The 24,651-nt window shown below is 39.6% G+C and overlaps 2 protein-coding genes across 3 annotated transcripts; one reads left to right on the top strand and one right to left on the bottom strand.

Annotated features, from left to right (window-relative positions):
- The first annotated feature begins 1,626 nt into the window (after positions 1-1,626).
- Positions 1,627-21,551, top strand: LOC130167007 (proto-oncogene vav-like). 2 transcript variants are annotated; one of them, XM_056372912.1, is made up of 29 exons: positions 1,627-1,891; positions 2,609-2,704; positions 2,830-2,946; positions 5,596-5,712; positions 8,879-8,937; positions 9,270-9,335; positions 9,803-9,911; positions 11,104-11,199; positions 11,313-11,381; positions 11,479-11,582; positions 11,688-11,787; positions 13,132-13,227; positions 13,327-13,395; positions 13,554-13,640; positions 13,729-13,814; positions 13,910-14,045; positions 14,148-14,257; positions 15,421-15,522; positions 15,626-15,720; positions 15,808-15,830; positions 15,980-16,016; positions 16,242-16,258; positions 17,377-17,442; positions 17,773-17,804; positions 18,745-18,855; positions 19,624-19,711; positions 19,855-19,984; positions 20,387-20,538; positions 20,638-21,551. In XM_056372912.1, exons 2-29 carry the CDS (start codon positions 2,618-2,620, stop codon positions 20,689-20,691), a joined length of 2,415 nt encoding a protein of 804 aa, XP_056228887.1. In that variant the 5' UTR covers positions 1,627-1,891; positions 2,609-2,617; the 3' UTR covers positions 20,692-21,551. The 2 variants fall into 2 exon arrangements, with proteins under 2 accessions (XP_056228887.1, XP_056228886.1); XM_056372911.1 differs by having other exon boundaries at positions 16,242-16,378.
- Positions 21,552-21,942: 391 nt separating this feature from the next.
- Positions 21,943-24,597, bottom strand: ubl5 (ubiquitin like 5). The gene is made up of 5 exons (XM_056372638.1): positions 24,462-24,597; positions 23,658-23,726; positions 22,928-23,011; positions 22,796-22,833; positions 21,943-22,268 (listed from the first exon to the last, which is right to left on the bottom strand). Exons 2-5 carry the CDS (start codon positions 23,711-23,713, stop codon positions 22,225-22,227), a joined length of 222 nt encoding a protein of 73 aa, XP_056228613.1. The 5' UTR covers positions 23,714-23,726; positions 24,462-24,597; the 3' UTR covers positions 21,943-22,224.
- Positions 24,598-24,651: the final 54 nt, after the last annotated feature.

Raw genomic sequence — 24,651 nt, 5'->3', positions numbered from 1 at the left:
TGCTGATATATATGACTGAGTCAGTTCGCTGAATTAATGACTCGTCTCTACTTATGCAATAGTTTCACTGTTGTGGCATTTACCAATATCCTGTAATTACCCCTTGTGACGACAGTGGCTGCTGTTCGGCCAAAGTTGGAGATGCTCACCTTAAAACTGACCAACTGCTTTAACGATCTTTATGTCCAAACCAAAAAAAAACAAAACATATCTCAACTAGCATCTCGACAAGCAGATAGTTTAGGTGTTGTGGCCAAAAGATTTGAAACTTTATTCCCTGCCACCTCAGTACAATGGAGTCATATAAAGGTTTCAAATTTCTGGATATTCCTGTCACCAGAGGATTGTTTCTGGAAAAACCTGTTTTTCAAATGTACTTTTATCGATCCCTTAACCAGATCAAATGAAATTGCATTCAGATCTATTATATTGGGGTGGCAAAAGAAATCTCAAAAGAGCAGAAAAATAGATGGATACATAGATTAATAGATAGAGTACTTTAGTAATCCCAAAGGGAAATTGTAGTGTTGCAGCAGCCAGTTGACATGAAGCACAAAAACAATCAGGTAGGTAAATAACAGACAATGCAATTAAGGGCTAAAATCTGTAGAGTAACTATAATATAATATAATATAATATAATATAATATAATATAATATAATACGCCATACTTTAGTGCAAGTCGGTAAGTCAGCAAGTCGGTATATAAAAAGGTTAAATGGGAAAATGTGTTTTTGTACGTGTGTGATTTGGGTGAACTGACCCTTTTAAGGAAAAAAAGAATCCACCCAAAAATGCCATTTGCACTGTGTTGGTCTGATGAATTGGGAGAGTAAGATCAAGATCGACAAATATAGACAACTGTCTGGCTTCGCTCTACATCAGAATGCGATGACTGAATCGCTGATATCACCAGTTGACGCCATCTGTTGAACTAGTGACTCTAAATAAGTGACTTGGAGTTTTCTGTTGGAGATGTTACATCTGGATAAGTTTTGACTGTAGGGATTCCCAGTTGTGAATACAAAAATGTGCTCACATGCCAGTAAAAGCACCTCTGGGTGCTGTCGGCGTCTGAGCAGCTGTTTCATTATTCATGGAGCAGCTCCGTGATTTTTCCTTCAATGACATTATGACAGCAGTCTGTCTCTCTGCTGTTCAGCTTTCGGGCAGACTTCAAGAATTTAATATGAGTTGCTCAATACTAAATGAATATATTACTCTAATATAGTCTTTTTCCCCTAAAGCTGCTGTAACGGGTTTAATCAAAACAGCATTTTAGAATCATAAAAGTGGATAAAACATCTCTGTAAAAAACCTTCAACTTGGTACCTCTAAATTTTGCATGTTACCCACTGAAACTTAAATAACACATAAACATAAGTGAGGAATGTATGAGATATGCATATGATATCACCACATTAGAAGTTTGTTTGGAGGGCAGTCTGTGTAATGCTGTGGTAATCTTTGCATGTGTGTGTGTGTGTGTGAGTCTGTGTGAGTGTGTACACACAAACACTCACTCCAAGCCTTTCTGATCTTGTGTGTACATTTACAGACCATTTCACACACAGTGCACACCGTTTTATCAATTTGTACCACTCTACTAGCAGCAGCAACACCAACAGCAGCAGCTTTTTGTGGGTGTGTGTGTGTGCGTGTGCATGTGCGTGCATGCATCTGTGAGTATCAATGCAACTGTGTGAGGGTGCGTCAGAGGAAAAAGGAAGTTGCGGGATGAAGTTAAAAGCCTTCAGCACAGTGCAGCTCTGCAGAACACCCACCACGGAAGAAAGTCAGAACAAGAGCGCCGAAGTCTAAAAATGAGATAATGAAAGCAAGGTGAACATCGAGAACGAAGACATAGAACTGCCAGGAGAAACTACTTAAGGTGAGAGCTGACTGTAATACCAGCCTACATTGATATACAGTTAGAAAGTTACAGTCATCTGGAACAGCAGTGGCATTTTAATTTTTTTGAATTTTACTGGGTTTTAAGAAGGCTACAATATTTTACCGAAAGGAATAAACTGCTCTGTGTTCGCTACAAGTCCGACTGAAATGCTGATGATTTGGTCTCAGACTAATTGAATAATGTTCAGTGTTTCATGTCCAGGTTCTAGTTTTACAAAAAAAAAAAAGAGAAGGGGTTAGACTGTGACAAAGGGACCTTCAGAGCTGCTTCATATGTGTATAAAGCTGAAGCTGCTTTTATATGTGTGAATTCAGACAGTGGATACTTCTCATTTCTATTCAGTGTTAACTCCACAAATGATCTTAAAAAAAAGTTGTTGGCTTCTTGTGAAGCAAATTCATCTCTGATTGTCAGGAGAGCGCTAACTTACAGTCTGACAAAGTGATTCACTGCTACTGGGTGCTGTGCAGAGCAATAGTGACCACTGGTTGCTGAATAATGTTATTTAACAAAATCCTATCAATCTATCTATCTATCTATCTATCTATCTATCTATCTATCTATCTATCTATCTATCTATCTATCTATCTATCTATCTATCTATCTATCTATCTATTTATCTATCTATTTATTTATCTATCTATCTATCTACCTGCTTGTGTGTCTGTCTGTCTGTCTGTCTGTCTGTTTTAGAAAACAAAGATGGAGTTGTGGCGGCAGTGTGCGATGTGGCTGATCGACTGCCGAGTTCTTCCTGAGAACCACCGGGTCACATGGGAAAGCGCACAGGTAAATTGTGTCACATACATGTACGTAGTCATAGCTTCGTATACCCATACTGTCTTGGTTCCCAACTTTAATTGTGTGTGTGTGTGTGTGGGTGTATGCGTGTGTGTGTGTGTGTGCGATGAAAGGTGTGTGACCTGGCTCAGGCTCTGAGAGATGGCGTGCTGCTTTGCCAGTTGCTCAACAACCTGCTGCCACAGGCGGTCAACCTGAGAGAGATCAACCTGCGCCCACAGATGTCCCAGGTAGCAAACACACACACACACACACACACACACACACACACATACACACACACAACACACACACACACACACACAAACACACACACACACACACACACACACACACACACACACACACACACACACAAACCTTTTCCTGCTCCATTTCCATAGGACATTTCCTTAGCGACCAGCAGGCAGTATTGAAGCCCCGCAGCAGCCCGATAGGAAAATGCTGTGATCTCTATCTGTTAACCTTTTTCCCAGAAGATCAACTTGTTTCATGAGTTTTGTAGGAATCAGTGTCATTAGTTTGAAGGAAGACAGAATAAGCACTGCAAAGTGATTTGTGAGTCCGAAAAAAGATGTTGATTTGTATGAGACACAAGCTGAAATGATCTCACTGCTCTGGCTCATATTTTCCTGTTTTGCACATTTAGGACCTTTAGGACTCAACAATCTACAAAAATTAAGAGATAAGATGGAGATTTTTACTCCATATATGTAAAAAAATACAAAAACTATATATTTAATTTGCATCTGGATCTAAAGCTGTACAAATTTATACAAAAATAGTTACATAATATCATGTGCCAGATTTTTTCCATTCAAATTAAGAGCTGTAGTTAGTAATGAAACAGTGCTGAAAATGTCAATGTCAATGTTTTAAAGGAATAGTTTTAGACATTTTGGGAAATACCCTTATTGACTTTCTTGCCGAGAATCAGATGAGAAGATTAAAATCATTCTCTTGTCTGCATACTAAATATGAAGCTGCTGCCAGTTAGCTTAGCTTAGCAAAAAGAATGGAAATAGGGGAAACAGCAAGCTTGCACACAGTACACCTCATTTTTTTGTATGGAATAACACATACAACATACAACCTTTTTTAACCTTTGGGCAGAAACATTTTACACTCTTTATTCTCTAAGCTGACCACCTGCTGATTGAAGCTTCATATTCACCAAACAAAACAAACAACATGAGAGTGGTATCAATCAATCCCATCTGACACAACCAAGTACACAAGAAACCTGGAGTGAAAAGAATAACAAAGAAACTGGGTCATCTCTGAGTGGACAGAGAGAGTTAGAGGAGAGGGGGTGAGCGAAATATGAAACACGAGAGTGACAGAACGAGAGAGTGTGACAAAGAAAGAGACATTGCTGTCACGCGGTTGGCCAAAACTTGTGTAGGGAAGTCCTTGAATCGTATCTGAAAGGACTGTCTGTGATGTCTTTAACGTGTGTGTGTGTGTGTGTGCGTGTGTGTGTGTGTGTGTGTGTAAGCGTGTGTGTGACTGTGTGTGTGTGTGTACATAGGAGTTAATGTGCTTCGACACGTGCAATGTGAAACTCTGGGAAATCCTATGAGGTCAAGGGTGGTTAAGAAACATCCGGTGATTAAGAAAAGACAGGAGTCCACTCTGACGTGTACACACATGTACACACATGTACACACATGTACTCGCACACAAACACCAACCTGATGACATTGTACAAGTAGAGGACCTCCCCTGCTCTCTTGCATTAAGGTTCACTGCTCTGTGCGTTACTGTTGCAGCGACAGACGTACGCCTGTGAGTTAATGTAAACTCCTGACAGAGTGATGTGAAGTGTGCAGCAGTATCAGTCAGAACTCAACATTTCCCCTTTTCTCAAATTAGAGTTCCGCATTTCCCACTGCTGAACAGACAGACGGAGACAGAGAGAGAGAGAGAGAGAGAGAGACAGAGAGAGAGAGAGAGCAGCTAGTTCAGGAAGTTATGTAAAACTGCATATGTCTGACCACCATGTCAGTCGCATTGTGCTCTGCTCTGTGCTCTCTGTGGTTTCTTCTGTAGTTATATTATAGCTTTAAAATTCTGCCTCTCCTATTGCTTCTTTTAAATTCAGGCGTCTCTTCGCATCAGCTCATTACTGTTCATATTCATGTGGTCTGTGCGGCTGATTAGCGTTCATTTACACTTTGATAAAGGTTTTTTTTTGTGCGACTATTTGTGGTTGTGTATACATGGCGGCCACAACAGTTTTTCAAACTTAAGAGTTGTCTCATTGGACAAACAGCAGAACCAATGTGATATTCAACACTATTTTCATCTGACTATGTTCAACAATGTCTGACGATTCTGTTTGAAGTCTGCCTGCTTTGTGATGTGTAACACTGGCTGCCTCATGTGCTCTACAGTATGAGCGTTAACATGTTTATTATGCTTATTTTCATTTTTTGAAATGTTTAGTCTCATTTTTTGCTAAGTTTTGTTTAAGGTTTTTTTTTGTTTTTGCTGTATCTTGTTAAAGATATGCATTTGAATGTTGTTGCCCATGTTTCATTTAAGTAGCCATTTGGATGAACATTATTATAATTACACAACAAATTAATGTGTATTGATCCTGTTTTCATCGCTGATTCATCTGTTGATTATCTTTATATTCAATTTGCATTAAAATAGAACAAGAGTAAAGCAGCAAATTCTTACATGTGAGACACTGTATGTTTGGCAAAGATTGTTGGATTGTTTGGATTGTTGTCAATTAATTATCTGTTGATCAACTCATTAATAAAGGGGCTTTTTCCTAGAGGGTGTCGTACGCTGTAGAGATTGTAGAGCCATGACTAACCATTTCAGCAGTCAAGTAAAGAAATATTTGTGTTTGTGTTTGTGTTTAGTTTCTGTGCCTAAAGAACATCCGGACGTTCCTGGGAGTTAGCCAAGAGAGGTTTCATCTCAAGAAGAGTGAACTGTTTGAGGCCTTTGACCTGTTTGATGTTCGGGACTTCGCAAAGGTATCACCCCAACACACCTGCCTACCCACCCACCCACCCACCCACCTACTTACCTACTTACCTACTTACCTACTTACCTATCTACAGTGGTTCTGGTTTTTGAACCCTTTTATAATTTTCTATATTTCTGCACAAACTTGACCCAAAACATCAAAGATCATCAAGAGAATATAAAGAGAACCCAATTAAACAAAAGAGACTAAAATATTATACTAAAGGTGAAGCTTTGCCCATTGCTCCATACAGAACAGCTTCAACTCTGGGATGTTGGTGGTTTCACGTCCTACATTTCCATTAGATTAAGGTCAGGACTTTGACTTTAAACACTGACTTTATTCTTCTTTAACCATTCTTTGGTAGAAATACTTGCATGCTAAGGGTGGTTATCTTGGTGCGTGACCCACGTTCTCTTGAGATTCAGATCATGGACAGATGCCCCGACATTTTCCTTTTAAGATTCTCCCGTATAATCCAGAATTCATTGTTCCGTCAATGAAGGCAAACTGTCCTAATGCAGATCCAGCCAAACAGGCCCAAACCATGATACTACCACCACTAAGTTTCATAGATGAAATGCTTCTCTTTTAGAAAATGAAAAAAAGTTCTATTTTTGTCTCATCCGTCCACAAAACCTTCTTCCACTATCCTTCTGGCTCGTCCACACGGTCTTGACCAAACCGCAGATGGGCAGTAATGTTTTTTTTTGAGAGTAGTGGTTTCCTCCTTGCAGCCCTGCCAGGCACGCCAGTGTTGTTCACTGTTATACCCATGGTGGACTCATGAATTTAAGTTGTGACCTTGCTGACTATTACATGCCAAGCTCTTGGAGTGGTCTTTGTTGGTCAACCACTCCTGGGAAAGGTTACAATGGTCATGAATTTCCTCCATTGGTACACAATCTGTCTGGCTGTGGACCGGTGGAGCCCAAACTCTTTCAAGATGGTTTTGTAACCTTTTCCAGCATGATGAGCATCAACAACTCTGTTTCTGAGGTCCTTCAAAACCTCCTTTCTTTGTGCCGTGACACACTTCCACAAACGTGTTGTGAAGATCAGGCTTTGATAGATCCTTGTTCTTTAAATAAAACAGAACTCCATCCCACTGATTGAAAACACATCACTCTAATTTCACTTTCATATTAACTGCTTATCCTAGAGGTTCACACACTTTTGCCACTCACAGACATGTAACAACGGATCATTTTCCTCAATAAATAAATGACCAAGTATAATATTTTTGTCTGATTTGTTTACTAGGGTTCTCTTTATCTCCCTTTAGGTCTTCTTGTGTATTATTTATGCAGAAATGCAGAAAGGGTTCACAAACTTTCAAGCACCACTATATCGACCTAACGCAGTGCAGTAATTATGACCCCTCCTTGAGGTAAACACCTTTTGCACTCATATGCCAGTCATTATGGTAGAAAGGCAGAAGCACTGCAGCTTGCAGACACCCACAGAGCCCTAACAGGAAGTACGGTGGTGATTTTTCTAATTGAAGCTCCTCAGTGAACACATGAATTCAAAATTTGAGAATTCTTTCACTTTCAGTGCAGTGCAGCCACAGCACTTTACAAGGGGTGATCCAGAATGTGCACTCATTTGATTTGTATGTACAAAGTAAGAGGAAGCATGGTCTGTAAAAAACCGATATGAGTCAACAGGAGGTGGAACCCTAACCCTCAACCTGAATGTGGGGTCTTTTTACAGTTTATTTAGTTTACAGTGTGTTCCTGTCACTGAGCTTCTCGTTTCACTTTGCTGCTTCCAGTCAGTCGCCCTGTGCAGTAAAGTAGGACTACAGTAAACTCTTTAATCTCTTTACAGTGGTGGAAGAAATAAAACAACAAAACTAACCCCACAAAGTCCTGCAATCAATATATAATTTATATACTCGTTCATATTACTGATGGACCTACGTTTGAGTAGGGTTTTGTGTTGTAGCTGGACGAGGTGGAGGCAGTTTTACGTCCTTCATGTACAGTTTGGTAGTTTAGTCTAGTGGTTCCTAACCTATGGGTCGGGCCCCTTCAAAGGGTCACAAAATAAATCTAAGGAACTGTGAGATGATTAATGGAACTAGAGAAAAGAAGTTCTGCTGTGTTCATTTTTTAGACTTTTTTCAAATTTTTCTTTTTCTTTTTTGTAAAAATGTTGCATAATTTTTTTTCTCGGCCCTCAAATAGTTATTGAATTTGAAGAAGTTTCGAGGGGAAATCTCTTTGGTGGAAGTGCTAACAATTCATACACACAGGAAAACTGACGAGGGGCCCCGACCAGACACTGCTGTATGCGGGCTGTGTTACTTTCAAGAAGGCCTGAGCGAGCTGTTTCCCACGTTTATAGGCTTTATGCTAAGATAAGCTAACCAGATTATGATATAGTCAGTGACATGAGTGTGGTATCGAAGTTCAATTGAATTCTCTAGCAAAAAGCGAAGAAGCACATTTCCCAAAATGTGAAACCGTTTCATTAAAGTTGTTGTTAAGTGGTTATTGAGCTGTAAATCAGTCCATTCAGACATTTCTTTTCTCTGAACTTCTCCCACAGATTTTCACTTCTTGTTACATATTTCTTCCTTTCTCTGTCTTGAATGAAAGTAGAAAATGCAAAAAAAAAAATTAGCACAGCAGAACTGACTGAAGTTTAGTCTTTACTTGGACAGTATATTTATTTTATATCACCACAAGCGTAATGAGAGGCCCACCTTATTTTTATTTGTTTCTCTGAAAGAAATGAACCGTATTTCATTGATCTGGGAGGCAACTTATGAAAAATAATTATCAATGACAAAAATAATTAAAGTAAATCCATGACATCATCGCTTTAAAACGTGCCTCTAAGCACAGATAGGCTGACATATGGAGCTCACCGAGACACGTTGCTTAATCAGAAAGAATGACCAATTTCATTCGAAGTGCAATGTGACAACTTTGAGTTCACTTCTGATCACATCTCTCATCAAATTGGTAATCTGAAATCACTCATCATGATACTGCAGTTCTCATTTACACACTAAAACAGAATAAGAATGAAACCAGTTCAGAGCAGAATTATTCAGCGTTAATGTTTGAGGTGTGAAACATGTCTTACTCTTTGTCTACAAGTCTGTGTCTCACTCTGCACAGGATATACTAACTACATACCTCTGTGTGTTTGTGTGACAGGTCATAGACACTTTGTCTATCCTGTCTCATTCATCCATTGCGACACAAAGAGGACTCCAGTAAGTAATTTCCTTCCTCTGTGGCATAAGTGAGGTGTTAATGCAGTTTTTTGCTAACACTTTTCTTTAACATCTATTTAGCATTTATAAGCTTGAAATAAATGCTTCAAAATTCACTACAATGCATAATGCCTCATCTAACACATCTGTTTACAGCTGTATTATAGTGCAATCAATAATTTATTAAATGTTTATATACTGCTTCAATGCTAAATGTAACACAAGTAATGTAAAATAATGAATCACTTGATAATTGTCATTCTCCTTACACCCTTCCTCCTCTACCACCCTCACCCGCAAACACACACTCACACACACTGTTGCTCCTCTAGGCCTTTTCCTTTGGAGGGATGCGCTCCTGATGATGAGATCTACAGCGGCCTGTCGGACCAGATAGAGTGAGCCATTTTTCTCAAAAATGTTATGATGCTAAACTTGAGAACTTGAGGAAGAAGAGAGGTAGTCCCAAAAAAAGCTGTCTTTTTTTGTGATTTTGTTTTATTTATTTTTTATTGTTTTGGTCTGCTGCTGTACATAGTTACACCAAAGATTCATCTTCTCAAATACAGACTGTCCGATTCCAGTGCAGGAGGGGTAGCAGGAACACAAATCAATACATGCAGACACTTACTGAGTACAACACATCCCACCTGCAAGTCAAAAATATCCAAATACATTTTGTTGTACATATTCCAACACAAAAAGTTGTTTAACAAGATTTCCCGATTAATCATATGCATCTTTCCTCAGTCAATATTTGTACAGTACATTTTTGCGCTTCCCTATAGGGTATTAATCAAGACGTGTGTGTGTGTCTGTGTGTGTGTGTGTGTGTGTGTGTGTGTGTGTGTGTTATGTGTATCAGTGACACAGTCGATGAAGATGACGACTTGTACGACTTTGTGGAGGATGAGGAGAACGAAGGGGATGAGATTTATGAGGACTTGATGAGGACGGATGAACAACCTGAAGCTGTGAGTGGTTCACACGCAAAAAAATCATCACCTCAAACCAAACGGCAGGTTCAGGCTGTGACGGTCTGTCATTGACATGTACAGTGCACCACAGTCCAGATGGTTGTTACACAGGTGTATAAAGTCCTGTCCTGTTTGTGTTCGGTCCTTCTAAACCAGTTGTTTCTCACCTTTTTGTCTCCAGCACCTAAAAACAAAATCATTTCTGTTTATTGTGGGTTAGGAATCATTTGAGAATGTTTGATACCAGTGTCTACTGTTTACACCGCCTTACCTTGGGAACTATGAATATAATATAATCTTTTTCTACAAAAACTTTTTTTTAAATTTAACAAAAGGAGCCAAACTTCTCAAATCTTTAAATTGTGACTAATTTGTCAATATGAAATGGAGTCTCAAATTAGCAAAATCTTGATTTAAGAATAAATTAAGACATTAAGTGCCAGCTTTCAGTTCTTACCCAGCACTACAAAAATATTTTGGTCAGAGTTTTGAGGTTGGATACTCAGCCTCCACTAAAAACATGTCTAATAATCCTTTTTCTTGTCATATTTGAATAATTTTCACAGCCCTGATTAAGGACAAAATAAACATAATTTTGTATAGTAGCAGCATACAGTATCTTTCCGCGTCCCTATAATCATCCTGCGATCTCTTAGATCTACGTTGCGACCCTCTGTGGGTGTAATGAGCCCCAGATTGGAAACCACCCGCAGCTGTGCAGAGATTGTTGCAATGTGCCTCCACCCGCAGATAGCAGCCCCATCCAGGAACAGCATTATGTGTAAATGTCACCCAGCTACATAATTCATAGGCACACGCACACTACTATGCCCTTAATTATTGAGAATATTCCACTGAAATTGAAAAGCCTCAATATTTATTTAGTATTGCTGCAGCATTTTATCATTTCTTTCTTGTCAAATATTTATGCATCAACTGGATGGCTAGTTCCACTAAGTGAAAATGCAACCTAAGCAGCAGAAAGTATTTTCATGACATAATCAGAAGAAGCAGAAAATGCTGACGAATCATGGCAGAAATGTAACAACCAATATGGTGAAAGAAAAAAAAAAAAAGCTGATGGTCGAAGAGACAAAGATTGTTTTGAAAGGCCTGTCATCAGTGTTCAGCTGCTACAAACTGTGTCCGTGATGATGTAAATAAATGAATCTTGTGTGTGTTCATGCAGCAACAGAAGACCGGCGTAGACAAACGAGAGTGCTGCCTGCAGGAGATCAGACAGACAGAAGAGAAATACTCCGATACACTGGAATCTATATTACAGGTGTGCACACATCTTCGGTCTAAAATGCAGATCACACACAGACACGCCTGCAGATGGACTTTCATGTGTACATTTAAAGACAAATTAACAAACACCCCTTCTCTTTTGAGCAGCACTTTATGAAACCTCTGGAACGGTTCCTCAAGGATCAAGACATGGAGAGTATCTTCATCAACATAGAGGTACAGAGGGAGATTATCCATACAGCCGGTCATGTGGACAGGTTTAACTTCACCTATTCGCCTTGTTTAAATGTTCTCTGTGTATGTGTGTCTGCAGGATTTGGCCAACACCCATCGTAGTTTGTTGGAGGAGGTCCGGAGCTCCATCCTGAGTTATGGAGCAAAGAATCTTCACCAGGTGTTTCTGAGCTACAAGGAGAGGTACGCAACACGCACACACACACACACACATATCCTATCTGTTATACAGTAACAGAGGAGATACATGTTCATAATAATATGTCTTTATATCCTTAACCCCCTCAGGCTCTTACTGTACGGTCGCTACTGTAGTCAGGTGGAAACAGCGACGAAACATCTCGACAAGCTTTCGAATATGAGGGAGGATATCAGGATGAAACTGGAGGTGAGGGAGACTGTCACACGGGCGCGTGTGAAGCACAGGCGATGTGTGATTTTAACGCTGAGACGTACAGTAGACAAAATGTTTTGTATAGTTTAAGGTGCAATTTTATTCCACTTCAGTCTAAACTAAAGGTCGAGTCACTGGAGCCCAGAACTGCTCGGCCCTATTGAACACAGCAGTGTGCAGCAGTGCTTGGTGGTGGGAAGCCAGAGAGGGATTGTGTACTTGCTTTTGATTACTGTAATGTTTTAGTAGCTTTTAGCTGCATTTTGTTATTTCTAGTTTGACATATGTATGAAGTGGATGCAGTGTGGCAGAGTCAGACTTATTTTTTGTACTACAACAAATAATTCCTTGGTAAATCAGCTTGAATGGCACACACGGCCATTTATTATACTTTTTTCTTCAGACGTTTTAAAACCATAAAGATTTAATATTTGTAAAACTTTCCCGGAGCCGAGAAAAAGCTGCTTTTATGGGTGTGCTTATGGGCTGAGTCAGCAGCTTTTGAGAAAGATGCACAGTGTTGAGTCATGGGCAACACGATCCCAAAACAAACCGGGAAGAGAGAAAACTTTAAGTGGCGTATGTGCTGTGTGAGCAACTTTCACTGGAATGAATGAGTCTTCCATCTGGTGCCATCATCAGGTCAAAATAAGAAATTGTCTGATACTTCAATGACCAAAAGCTTGGAAAGACTAATGACCCTCATATCAGCCTGTGCTGTGATGTGTGTTTAATGCTAATTAACAAATACTCTTATGCTTCCACACTAAACTTTACCTTTGACGGACTATTTTGATGATATCATGCACAAAGAGTATGCTTTGAGTAGTTATGACCAATATTAAAACTCAATGGCGTAAAGATGTGTAATACAAAGAGTACTAAACCTATGAACAGTTTTACAGATGTGGCTTTTGTAATGATGGTCTGCAGCAGAAATACTTTCTGGACCACAGTGTAGGGGGGTGGGCAGATCAATCCCCAAACTATCAGCCTCTTAGTGCTGCAATATTTGTCTTTGTGTCGTGTGTATGTGCACCATTAAAAACTCTAATGTCTAAATATGCATGTGATTAAGTAAATAACAGAGATTATAGTAAAAGAAAAAAGAAATCCATCCATCAAATTAATCAGAAGACTATTGATAATGCAGTCACCTCATAAATCATAATGTATGTCTCCCCCTTACGTGAAAGTATATTGTTGCTGGTTTTAACAATGCAAAGTTTCTCACCTGTGTTTCAGTGCCACATTTGTCCTCAAGGGGAAACTGACAACACCTTCATAACGTGAATGTGGTTCACTGCAGATGTTCACTTTCTTCTCCTTTTCACTCAGGAGTGTTCGAAGAGAGCCAACAGTGGACGTTTTTCTCTCAGAGATTTACTCATGGTCCCTATGCAGAGGGTCCTCAAATATCACCTGCTGTTACAGGTATGTGTGTGTGTGTGTGTGTGTGTGTGTGTGTGTGTGTACGTGCGTGCTGGTTTTACCCAGCAGCTATAATTTGATGTGGTGTGTTTGTTTGTGCAGGAGCTGGTGAAGCACACCACTGACCCGACAGACAAGGAAAACCTACGCACAGCTCTTGATGCCATGAGAGTAAGTGTGTGTATTTGTGTTTATGTGTGAATTTCACTGACTGACTTTCATTTATAATATTTCAACATTCAACTATTTTTCTTTGTGTGTGTGTGTGTGTGCGTGTGCGTGTGCGTGTGTGTGTGTGTGTGTGTGTGTGTGTGTGTGTGTGTGTCCAGGACTTGGCACAGTGTGTGAACGAGGTGAAGCGAGACAATGAGATCATCAGACAGATCACCACCTTCCAGCTGTCCATAGAAAACATGGTGGGGGGCACAGTTTCCACTTAAACATATTTCTTTTTGACAGTTAATTATTTTGGTTATTTATTCTCCTCTCCTCTGATCTCTCTAGACTCAGTCTCTTGCTCTCTTTGGTCGCCCCAAGATTGACGGAGAGCTGAAGATCTGCAGCTCGGAGAAAAAGTCGAAACAGGACCGGTGTGTGTTGTTTATATGTCTCTGTGTATTTTTCACGTGTCAACATCGAGTATCTGACCTTTTGTGGTATCTGTGTGTGTTTTGCTGTTTGTCAGATATGCATTCCTGTTTGATAAAGCCATGTTTGTATGTAAGAAGAAGGGTGGAGAGAACTTTGAGTTGAAGGACATCATTGAACTACAGCACTACCAGATACGAGACGAAACTGCAGGAGAGAAGGACAATAAAAAGGTCCTCTGCTTCCTTCAATCTCTAGCACCAGTTATACCAGATAGCGATATACCATGTTAGTGCATAGACTGACTGTGTGTGTGTGTGCGTGTGTGTGAGCAGTGGTCCTACCTGTTCCTCCTGCTGGACGTTTACGGGAGGTGTGGTTACGATTTATTCTTCAAAACCAGAGAACTGAAGAAGAAATGGCTGGAGCAGTTTGAGATGGCTATGTGAGTTACCACACACACCCATGCACATACAGTATACACGTGGAAAAACACACACACAAACACACACACAGTAGAAAATTGTGAACAGGCTGTAAATGAACCCTTTTCTGATTAATTATTGGCTTTCATGAAGCCTGATAATGTTAATACAGCACTGGATGTTGGGTTCAGTCTTTCTCCTATTCCTGCATAAACGTTGAAAAGTCCATAAAGCTGCAATAATGAATATGTTTTGTATGAATATGCTTATCCTACAAGGACAAGCGGTATAGCTAATGGGTGGATGGATGGATGACTTTGTGTAATGTGAAAGGGGCCACCTGTGGTTACAAACCACAGATGACTATCACCTGACTCAGCACTTCCCCAACCAACTTGAGGCTTTAAAGCATTTCTCATCGTTTTTTTTTTTTTTGGTTATTTTGTTTTTTTGTTTTCTCCAGCACTCTCACTGCTCTCATTGTGTCATTTCTGGTCACAGCAGACAAAAATAAAGCTCTAACATATCCACTGTACATTACCTGCACATCATCGGACAGCAGTCATATGAAACTAGCAGCTAGCTGTTGAACAGTGGTGAACACTTAGCAGCTAACTGCTCCACCATGTTCACATATTTCCCTCGGGGGTTGTTCACAACTGCAAATTAATGGTAAAGTTGCTCCGTTTCTGCTTGATGTGTAAATAATCAATACGTTATATACGTTCACATACCAACTTAAAAAGTGTCAGTGTGCCTAAGCGGCCAAATAACATCTGTTATTGGGGGTTTAAGTTAATCATCTTCTTATTTTTTGTAATCAAATATTTAATTATTTCTAATGATGAAAATTACATAATGTAAAATATCAGAAGACAAAGTTAAGAGGTGAAGAGTTTAGCTTTAGCTAGTTGTCATTTATGGTTATGTGATGCAAATTAGCTGATTGCTCAACCCTGTAGGAAATGAACAGACAATTTGGCGATTATGTTTATCGGATTATGCAATCTGATCTGCGTCGCTGCAACTGTTGGTGTCTTCAGTCTCGCGAGTGTCCAACATAAGAAGCTGCAATAAATTTGTTACTTTTGCCATTTATGTGTAAGTATTGAAGTGAAAACCAGCTCTGTGATTGCTTGGTTCCCCCGGCTTTGGTCAAAACAGCTGTGCTTTATGGTCGCAGGTCAAATATGTGTCCAGAGAACGCCACAGCCAACAACCATGACTTCCAGATGTACTGCTTCGAGGAAACCACCTCCTGCAAGGCCTGCTCGATGCTGTTAAGGTACTTCCTGTTTCTCTTAGTTCCTCCCGCAGCTCCAATTTAAAAAGAAAAAACACCAAAGACTTGTCTGTTGCGGCTGAATCTCTCCATCTGTCGTCCTCAGAGGGATATTTTTCCAGGGCTACCGCTGCACCCGCTGTAAAATGGCTGCACATAAAGAGTGTTTAGGCAGAGTCCCTGCCTGCGGACGAAACTCAGGTGTGTACACTACTTCTAATCAGCGATGATTATCATGATTTAGCATAATTATCACTTCTTCCATTGATTGTCCTCTTAAAATTACAGACCATGCTGGCACTACGAAGAAGGTAAGACTATATTCATCTCTGACATTGTGGATATGTTTCATGTTTTTATTCTTGTAGAGGTGATGAATCTTTTTACACTATTTTATATGAACCTTTTTTTAATTGACCTTGTGCAATTACATCAAACTTTTCGTCTTTTGTTCCCTCAGAATAAAACACAGAGGTCCTCCGGACATTCCAGCGTTGGTAAGAAATTCATGATATAATCGTTTAGGCAGCGCATCTTTTACTTTGAAAAATCTTTTTTTTAAAACAAACAAACTTCAGAACCTTCCAGTGTGGTTCTCCAGAAGAAGAGTAAATACATATCTGATGCAATTTAAGTGCCTTCATTGCCTGTCAGGTCTCTGACATCTCAACATCCCTACCACCTCAACATCTCCTCTTCCTCCCCCTCGTTCTCTCTCTCAGGATTTCCTAAGATGGAGGTATGTCAGGAGTACTATGCCTTGCCTCCGCCTCCTGTGGGCTTTGGCCAACCGCTTCACCTCTCCAAAGGTGACATCATTGAGCTGACCCGCGCTGACGCTGAGCTGCCATGGTGGGAGGTAACGTTAACAGAAACAAATTCAAACAAACACAATTCTTCATTCTGAAAACTGAAGGGATCACACATTATTTTGTGTTATGTTTTCAAGCTTTGTTTCCTGTGGTTCCTGTGTAGGTGTGAAATGCTTTTGTCTCTTTCAGTCTCTTTTGTCATTTTCCTCTCTGCATCTCGTCTCTTGCTTCCGCTTCCTCCCTCGTGCCCAACCCGCATTTCTCTTTCTGTCTACTTTTTTACTGTGTGATTCATTTGAAAAGTTTTAATTTGGAAAAAAAATCAGAACCTACTAGCTGAATTCACTTTAGCTGCTTCAGTGTCGGGTCCTGGGGTTGTTCACGCTGGCTCACTGTCACACTGTTATGGCTCACTGGGACACTTGAATAGTCCAGAGCCATCTTTAATGTTGTTACTAACACCTGTGCTTTTCCTATTATGACAAGTAAAAATGTTTGCTGTATAAATGAGTTTAATCAAATGGCATTTACTTTGTAGGTTGTATGATTTTTTTTTTTACTACTTTTCAAGCAGTCTAACTTTGAAAATAAAAGCCCTTTTATTTCTTTATTTTTCACTGTGATGATCAGAAACCTAAATTAAGTTTCTGTGCAAGTTAATTTTAAATGGTACTGAAATGAAAGAACACAAATAGAAGATTTATTTATTTACCCATTATCTTCTAAGGTGTGTTCTGGGAAAATGTAAGTAATGTGAAGTATTTGTGGCAGAAGGGTTGAAATCTGTCATCCTGTTGAACAAGAGCCTGGTGGAGCCACAATATTTACTTAAGCGTTTACTCTCAAACAAACTTTTTTTCAGATTTCGTGTGAATTGTCTCAGATCAAAAGTGCAAAACTGCATCTGAGTAATTTGTTTTTAGGGTGGAGTTTGTTCTCAAGTTACTTATCTATATTGATGTGCTGATTCATTCATATGTTGCAATGACTTCTGCTTGGTCCACCCAGTCCGGCTGTGTGATTTGTTGTTGTGTGTGCCACTCAGGGGAGGAACCTGACTGCTGGTCAAATGGGATGGTTCCCCTGCCAAAAAGTTCAGCCCTACGTCGCTGTGAGTACGACGAAGCAGCCAACATGAGCCGCTGAGCAGCAAACATCCTCACTGAAATGCCAAATTTATATGATGTAGAAAATGCATTTTGACAAATAACATTTCCTTTTTTTTGCCAAGACGATCTGAGCATAAGAAAACAAACAAAATACAAACTTGTTCACTTTAGTCCAGTGGTATTTGTCAGCTTGTACCAACTGTCTAACAATTGCTGTACTGAAACCAACATTAGTAGTCTTAGGAAGAGAGGTACAGTTACTGCTAATGACCACGGACCTCTGCAAAGTGTATATCTAAACTGTGTGTATGTGTGATCTCACCTTTTCGCAGAGGCTGACCCCTGACTTGTCTTCTTTCAACTGGTGAGTATCAACTGGTTTAAATCACTTGCAACACTGATAGAGAAACACCACAGCGCTGACACCAACAGCCACAAAAACAGAACCAGACACTGAAAAGCACTGGTGCTTTTAAACCAACCAGCCTTTGTAACTGTGTACTGTCATTGTGCCACTAATGGGATCTAGCACTGCAAGCCATTGTTTTCCATGTGTAAAATAACCTTTTGTTATTATTCATATAAGTCATAGTTTGTCGTATAGTCAGTGTTTTCTGCCCCAGGGTGTGACAATAACAATGATGGAATGACTCCAGCCGACTCAAACTGCTGCAGATAACAATATAAAAACAGCTTGTGAAAACAGTGCAGTTGTGTGAAGCATTTCAAAATGTTTTACTTCGGCACCACCTGGTGGTGAGAAGTAGTGGCTGCACCAATTTTCATCCAGACAATGTGTAGGTTTTTGTTTTTTTACAAACTAACCTGTGTCATCATAATAATTTGTGGCAGAAGTCCCATAAAATGTTTACACCCTAAATAAATGGTTTATAAGGCACTATAATGAAGTTGCAAGCAGATATAAGAGCTTGTTAATGTATTTGTATTTGCTCCTGAGGCTGGTGCATAAACAGATAGTAAACTATGTCTTCATAGGAGAGGTTATAATTGCTAACAAATGCTGTGAGTTAATAAAACACTTAAAAATGTTATTATACTTGAGTCTGTGCAACTACAATTATAGTGTGTTATAAACCAATTATTGGCATTTAAATCGGGGCACTTAAAGTAAAGTGATACCACAACTTTAGTACAGAGATCATAAAGTCAGAGAAAGGTTGAATATTATTTCTGATTAATTAAATTTTCCTTTTGTACATTGAAGATTGTGTTATATCCTCTTTCAAAATGTACTTAGTTACTCAAAGCAAAGAACAAGTTTTCAATTCTCACTGTGATTCAAGGTTTGCTGGGAACATGGACAGAACAGCTGCCAAAAACCTGCTAATGTCCCGGTCTGATGGAACCTTCCTCGTGCGGCAGAAAGATGGAGGAGAGTTTGCCATCAGCATCAAGTAAGCCTCCATCAATTCATCAATAAAAGCACTGTTTGATTTTAGGAGAACTGTATTAGACAAAGTATTAGTTTGTTTTAGGTGAAAGATGTGGATTGACTAAAACTGGGCAATTGTTATTTAAAAATAACAACAATGATTTTTATGATTTCTTTTAAAGGCAACTGAAATGCCGTCAAAGCAAAGGCTGTATGTAACTATGATTGATCGATTAGTTGATTGACAGAAAAGTCAGCTACTCTTTTGATAAAAAGTCTTTGGGTTTTTTCGACTGCTGGGGAGGAAAAGCAATTTGATGACATCCCCATTGGCTCTGTGAACATGTGATGGGCATTTTTCATAATTTTATCGACCAACAAATGAATTGATTAAAAGACAATATTACAATATATTTATATGAAGCAGTCGCTAAATACCTTTTTGCCTAGATGTCTTTTGATCTAAACTCCTATGCTGAATATAATGGTCTTAGCTTTGCTTTCGTAGGTAAGTTTCACTTCCTCTCAAAACCAGGGAAATTTAACTAATAGTACATGTTTCATCCAGCCATGTCACATAAAACCCATAAATTGCAGAAGTGGAAAAATCGATTTTCCTTTTCTTTTTTTTTTTTGAGAGGAACAGGTTCCCCATTCAGCTGTGAAACTAAACACTAAACATTCACCCTTTCAATTTCTTTGAGTTTTGTGCAAACTTTCCCTTTAATGTTATTTATCTGAAAGCATTTGTCACATGAGCATCTGTCTTTCCCCTCTCTCCGCTCTCCAGGTTCAACATGGACATCAGACACATTAAGATCACGTCCACTGAAGGCCTGTACCGCATCAATGATAAGAAAGCATTCAAGGGTTTAATTGTGAGTTCAACACCCTCATTCGGCTATAACCTAATGCGACCCACTCTGACACACACATTGAACCAGTCTTTTACATTGTGGATTTCTCACTCGATTCTCACGCTATCATTCTCCTCCTGTCGCTGTTCTTCACCCTGTGTTAGGAAATGATTCAGTTCTACCAGCAGAACTCCCTGAAGGAGTATTTCAAGGATGTGGACACCACGCTGCGGACGCCTTACAAACAACCAGAGCAAAGCAACTCGTCTAACAACACGCCGAACACCACACCAGGCACAGTGAATCTCTGTGGCATCACACGCCCCTCATTACCACCATCTTAAAGGAACAGTTCTGCGTTTTGGGAAATGTTGACCTAATGGTGGAGCTAGATAGAAGGGCAATAGATCAAAGTTATTACAATTCATCCTGAGGAGACCATCAATGCCTGCACCAAATTTCATCGCAGTCCATCAAACACGTGTTGAGATAATTAACTATGTATGTTAACCTCATGGTGGCGCTAGAGGAAAAGTGCAGGCTTTATGCTAAGCTAACCGTCTCCTGGGTGTAGCTTGATATTTAATGCACAGATGAATATTCTAAATTAACTCTTAGCAGGAAAACAATAATTCCCAGAATGTCAGACTACTCTTTTGAGCTTATCCATGATCCAACGTGGGCTCTGTCTCACAGGGGGCAGCATGAGGAGTTTCGGCGTCGCGAGGGCCAGGTACGACTTCTCGGCCAGGGACCGCTCTGAGCTGTCGCTGCGGGAGGGAGACACCATCAAGATCCTCTCCAAAAAAGGTCACAGTGGTTGGTGGAAAGGAGAAGTGTACGGCCGGGTGAGGAATTCACAACCTCCACACATTAAAAACCGAAAAAAAAATTGTCACCGCTTTTAAGACAATTGTATCTTACCTGCATTGCTCCTGTGTTTCCAGGTGGGGTTCTTCCCAGCCAACTATGTGGAGGAGGACTACTCTGACTACTGCTGACGGAGGTTCAGAGGAGATGTGAGGACCCAAACTGTATGCGAAGGAGACTCTGTGATATCTGGTTTCCATCGATTGCATTAACCCATATGCAGGAGTGTGTCTGTGTGTGTGTGTGTGTGTGTGTGTGTGTGTGTGTGTGAGAGAGAGAGAGATGCTGTTACTTGAGATCTAATGAGTGTCTAGTGATGTGAATAAAACTTTTTTTCAGCTGACATGATGATGTCTGGTTCACGTATGTACAACTAACTTGAAGCATACACTCAAACTGTACGTCCAAAACCGTGTGTATCAGTCTGCTGCAGTAAGAGCCTGCACTCTTCTGGGAAGGTGAAGGTACCTGGCTGCAGGGATTTGCTCCCATTCAGCCACGAACGCTTTGATGAGGTTGATCGCTGATGTTGGGTGATTAAGGCCTTGCTCCAGTTCATCCCTAAGGTGTTAGATGGGGTTGAAGTCAAGGCTCTGTGCTGGCTGCAAGTTCTTCCACAGCGAACTGGAAAAAAAGCATTTCCTTATTGATCTGGCTTCCTTGTGCGTGATGGCACTGTAATGCTTAGCTTAGCTTGACATGAAAGCCGGGGCATTGTGATATTTAGACCAGAACAGTTTTTCGCACACTGTTGCCACAAGGCTGGAAGTGCACAGTTGTATAGAATATCACTGTATGCTGTTGCATTAAGATTTATCTTAAATGGAACTAAGAGGTCTGGTTCAAGCTATGAAAAAATGGCACCTGACCAAACAGTGGTGGAAAAACATTTACAGCTTTTACTCAAGTAAAAGTATCAATACCACTGTGTAAAAATACACTGGAAGTTGTGAATTAAAAATGTAACTTAAATAAAAAACCTTTAACATTATTCTATATATTGGCTTGAATTATTATTACTGATGCATTAACATATTTGCAGGATGTGCAACTTCTTAAGAGCGTCATATGCTGCTGGGTAGTTTGTCTTTTATAAACTGATAACATCTTTTGCATGAAGAAAATAATGTAAGTAAAGTGACTTCAACTGTTAGATGCATGTAGTGTGGTAAAAAAGTAGACTTGAAATTTAACACATACTATACCAGTGCAATAGTGTAATGGCCTTTGTATGCAGTAAAGTATGAATTAAGTATTTACTTATTTAAGTGAAGTGAACACAACATTGGAATATTTAACATTGATTGGGAGAAGTGTTACACATACGAGGAGCGTTACATGAGAAAAGACAACTAATGGACAACAATGACCAGCACTCAGTCTTGTAGGTAGGTAAATATCAGCTTTACTTCCAAAATATCAAAACAAAAATATTCATAGAACAACGTCTCACATAATAATTTGTCGGCAAAAACTAAAAGTTAAAACTGTAATCTATGTAATGTGTGTGTGTTTTCTGCTTTGTAGATACAGCTCCTTCTCTCTTTCAGGTTGTTTCCTGTGACAGATTCCATCAATTCCATCTGTGTGTGGGTGTGTGCGTGTGTGTGTGTGTGTGTGTGTGCGTGCGTCTGCGTAGCATCGTCCTGTGGTCCATCTCAGGTCTACTGGTAGTACAGCTCAAGGTTCATCCCATCATGGATTTCATCTGCAGAGGTTGTGGTTAAGTGCAACAGAACAGAATAATTGTTGACTCTTGTTGGTACAAGTTTACTACCCTTTATATATTAAAAAGGCATCAGAAAAATGCTGTATTCACACGAGAAAAAAAATAACAGTCTTAGTCATAATCCAAGAAACAAATAGTCATAGTGAATAAAACATTTAGGAAAAGAGGATGCTTACTGAGGCGTGTAAAAATACAAGACCCAATTCCTGCCTGATTAAACAAACCTGAATATAAAGTGTTATGGGATACATGATGCTAAATTTTCCTCAGCGATACAAAATTAAATTACTTGTTCTAAAATATCCAATGTGTATGACACCACTCCACCCACCCCCATTCTCAGTTTACACAGTTTATTGACTTCTGGTACATAAGATTATCTGATTCTTACTTTTAAAGTGTGAAAAGTAAGTAAACCTCTACAGAAATATAGAAACCGTCTCTACAGTATCAGTACTGAGCTGCTGACACTGGCAGAGCGGCAGAAAAGATTGTTGAAAGGATACAGTCACCCAAAGACACGTGATCCTTGAATATGGTATACCTGTGGGAACAGAAGAGGAACATCAGCTGCTCATAGAAAACAGCCGCAGAGACATTTGTTCTGGTCGTGCAGGGCAGATCAGATGAGAGCTTACCATTTCTTCAATACAATCTTGTCGTACCGTGTTCCTGTCTGGGCAGCAATGAGCTTCTTCAGATCTCCAATGGTATCCTCTGAGCTGAAACATGGGGGTTAAAGAAGCAGCACGATGATAGCATGGAAAAAAATTCTCGTCTAGCTTTTGTAATTGGAGAAATTATTTGTTTATGAAGGATGAATTCAACAATATAACAGTGTGCTCTTATTTTGAAAAAGAAGACAACATTAACAGAGAGGGCATTCATGACTGGCTGGCATGGCACTGCAGCTGCAAAGTAGTTATATTAAACCCAAGAAACTTAACAACTGAAACTACAATCTGCAGCCCTCTGAGTTTGTTTCACAAGTCTTTTGTTTTACTGTGATAGAAACAGGTTGGTACAAGGAGGAAGCTTTGAAAGAAAGTTTTAAGTGATAAATCACCCTGAAGAAAAGGTCTGGATAAGGATCATACAGGATAATACCAAAATAATAATAATATGCTTCATATCATATCCTAAAAATGGTTAAAACCAGGATAATGTAGAACAGGGACCTGTGTGCATGTAAATATGCTAACAGGCAAAGGATTCTGATGGCATGATACAATACAATATTTTATAATTGTCATAAAGTCCCCTCTGGGGTGCCTATGGACGTCCAGGGCACCAACATGTCTATATGGACCCAGGTTTTACACATGTACATTATTCAACATTATCTAGGGCAGTTTTAGTGAAGGATACTTGCACTTGACCCGGACTTTCTTGCCCAGACGATCATTGCAGACCACCTCGATCATCTTCAGTTTCTGTCTGCCGAAGGAAATGAAAGAGTTAGCATAGCATGCAAGCTGAAGATACACTCAGTTTGTAGTTTATTTGGAACACCCAGCTAAAACTAATGTAGTCTAATACAACAATCCTACAATAAATCCTACCCCCATGAAGGTTTCAATGTTCAGTTGAACTATTTTACAATTAGGTGTTGATTCAACTTTAAGATCATTTTAGGGGCTGAAATTTGTGGTGTTGTTGAACTGCACTGCGCTACACAATGAGGTCTCATTGATTTGAATGTGGTGGACAAAATAATAGCAACACCTATTAGCATAACTCAAAACAGTTCAACAGCACCACAGACATTCTCCAAAATAATTATGCGGATATATCAACATTACTTTGGAACAGTTTTCACAAAAACTGAACATTGAAACCTTCATGAAGGGAGGATTTATTGCACATCCGTTGTATAAGGCTTGCATTAGTGTTAACTAAATGTACTTAATAAACTGCCAACCGATTGTTTACGCTTACACATAGTTAGAAATTATAGTTAATTTGGTTTATTTACACTGAGCCACATTGAAGAAATGGAGGCTGTAGAATCTGGTTGTTTAGTTTAGCTAACGTTAGCTAACACCATCGCATATTGTACAGGTACATGTGCTTAATGTTACAAAGCACAAAAGTAAAGCAACCCTTTCCCCCGAAAATATCGAGAACTGGTTTATATCTATAATTACAGTCTGTTAAATGTGACATTCCTACCTTAAAACGAACAAAGTAACAAATAATCTCCAGTCGCTGGTATTTTCTGGAACGCTCTCTGTCCCGCTTGCCGTAAAGCTGATATAGTTAGAGTGTTAGGCTCTTGACCAATCAAACGGGTACACCTATGATTGACAGCCCGCATCAGCCTATGACAATACAGAGAACCCCGTCAAAGGCGGGCCGGCGT

The sequence above is a fragment of the Seriola aureovittata genome, chromosome 3, assembly GCF_021018895.1.
Source record: "Seriola aureovittata isolate HTS-2021-v1 ecotype China chromosome 3, ASM2101889v1, whole genome shotgun sequence".
NCBI lineage: Eukaryota > Metazoa > Chordata > Actinopteri > Carangiformes > Carangidae > Seriola > Seriola aureovittata.
The sequence above is the reverse complement of the archived record's forward strand: the minus strand, read 5'-3'. Positions and strand labels throughout refer to the sequence as shown.

What these genes read in the sequence shown, in the direction of transcription:
- LOC130167007 (XM_056372911.1), top strand. Translation starts at nt 2,618, where the DNA reads ATGGAGTTGTGGCGGCAGTGTGCGATGTGGCTGATCGACTGCCGAGTT. An exon ending in ATGTTCGGGACTTCGCAAAG is followed by an intron (nt 5,713 to 8,878) that starts GTATCACCCCAA and finishes TTTGTGTGACAG; the next exon opens with GTCATAGACACTTTGTCTAT. An exon ending in ATATCAGGATGAAACTGGAG is followed by an intron (nt 11,788 to 13,131) that starts GTGAGGGAGACT and finishes CTTTTCACTCAG; the next exon opens with GAGTGTTCGAAGAGAGCCAA.
- ubl5 (XM_056372638.1), bottom strand. Translation starts at nt 23,713, where the DNA reads ATGATCGAGGTGGTCTGCAATGATCGTCTGGGCAAGAAAGTCCGGGTC. An exon ending in AAGATTGTATTGAAGAAATG is followed by an intron (nt 22,834 to 22,927) that starts GTAAGCTCTCAT and finishes CTGTTCCCACAG; the next exon opens with GTATACCATATTCAAGGATC. An exon ending in TCACGTGTCTTTGGGTGACT is followed by an intron (nt 22,269 to 22,795) that starts GTATCCTTTCAA and finishes CAACCTCTGCAG; the next exon opens with ATGAAATCCATGATGGGATG.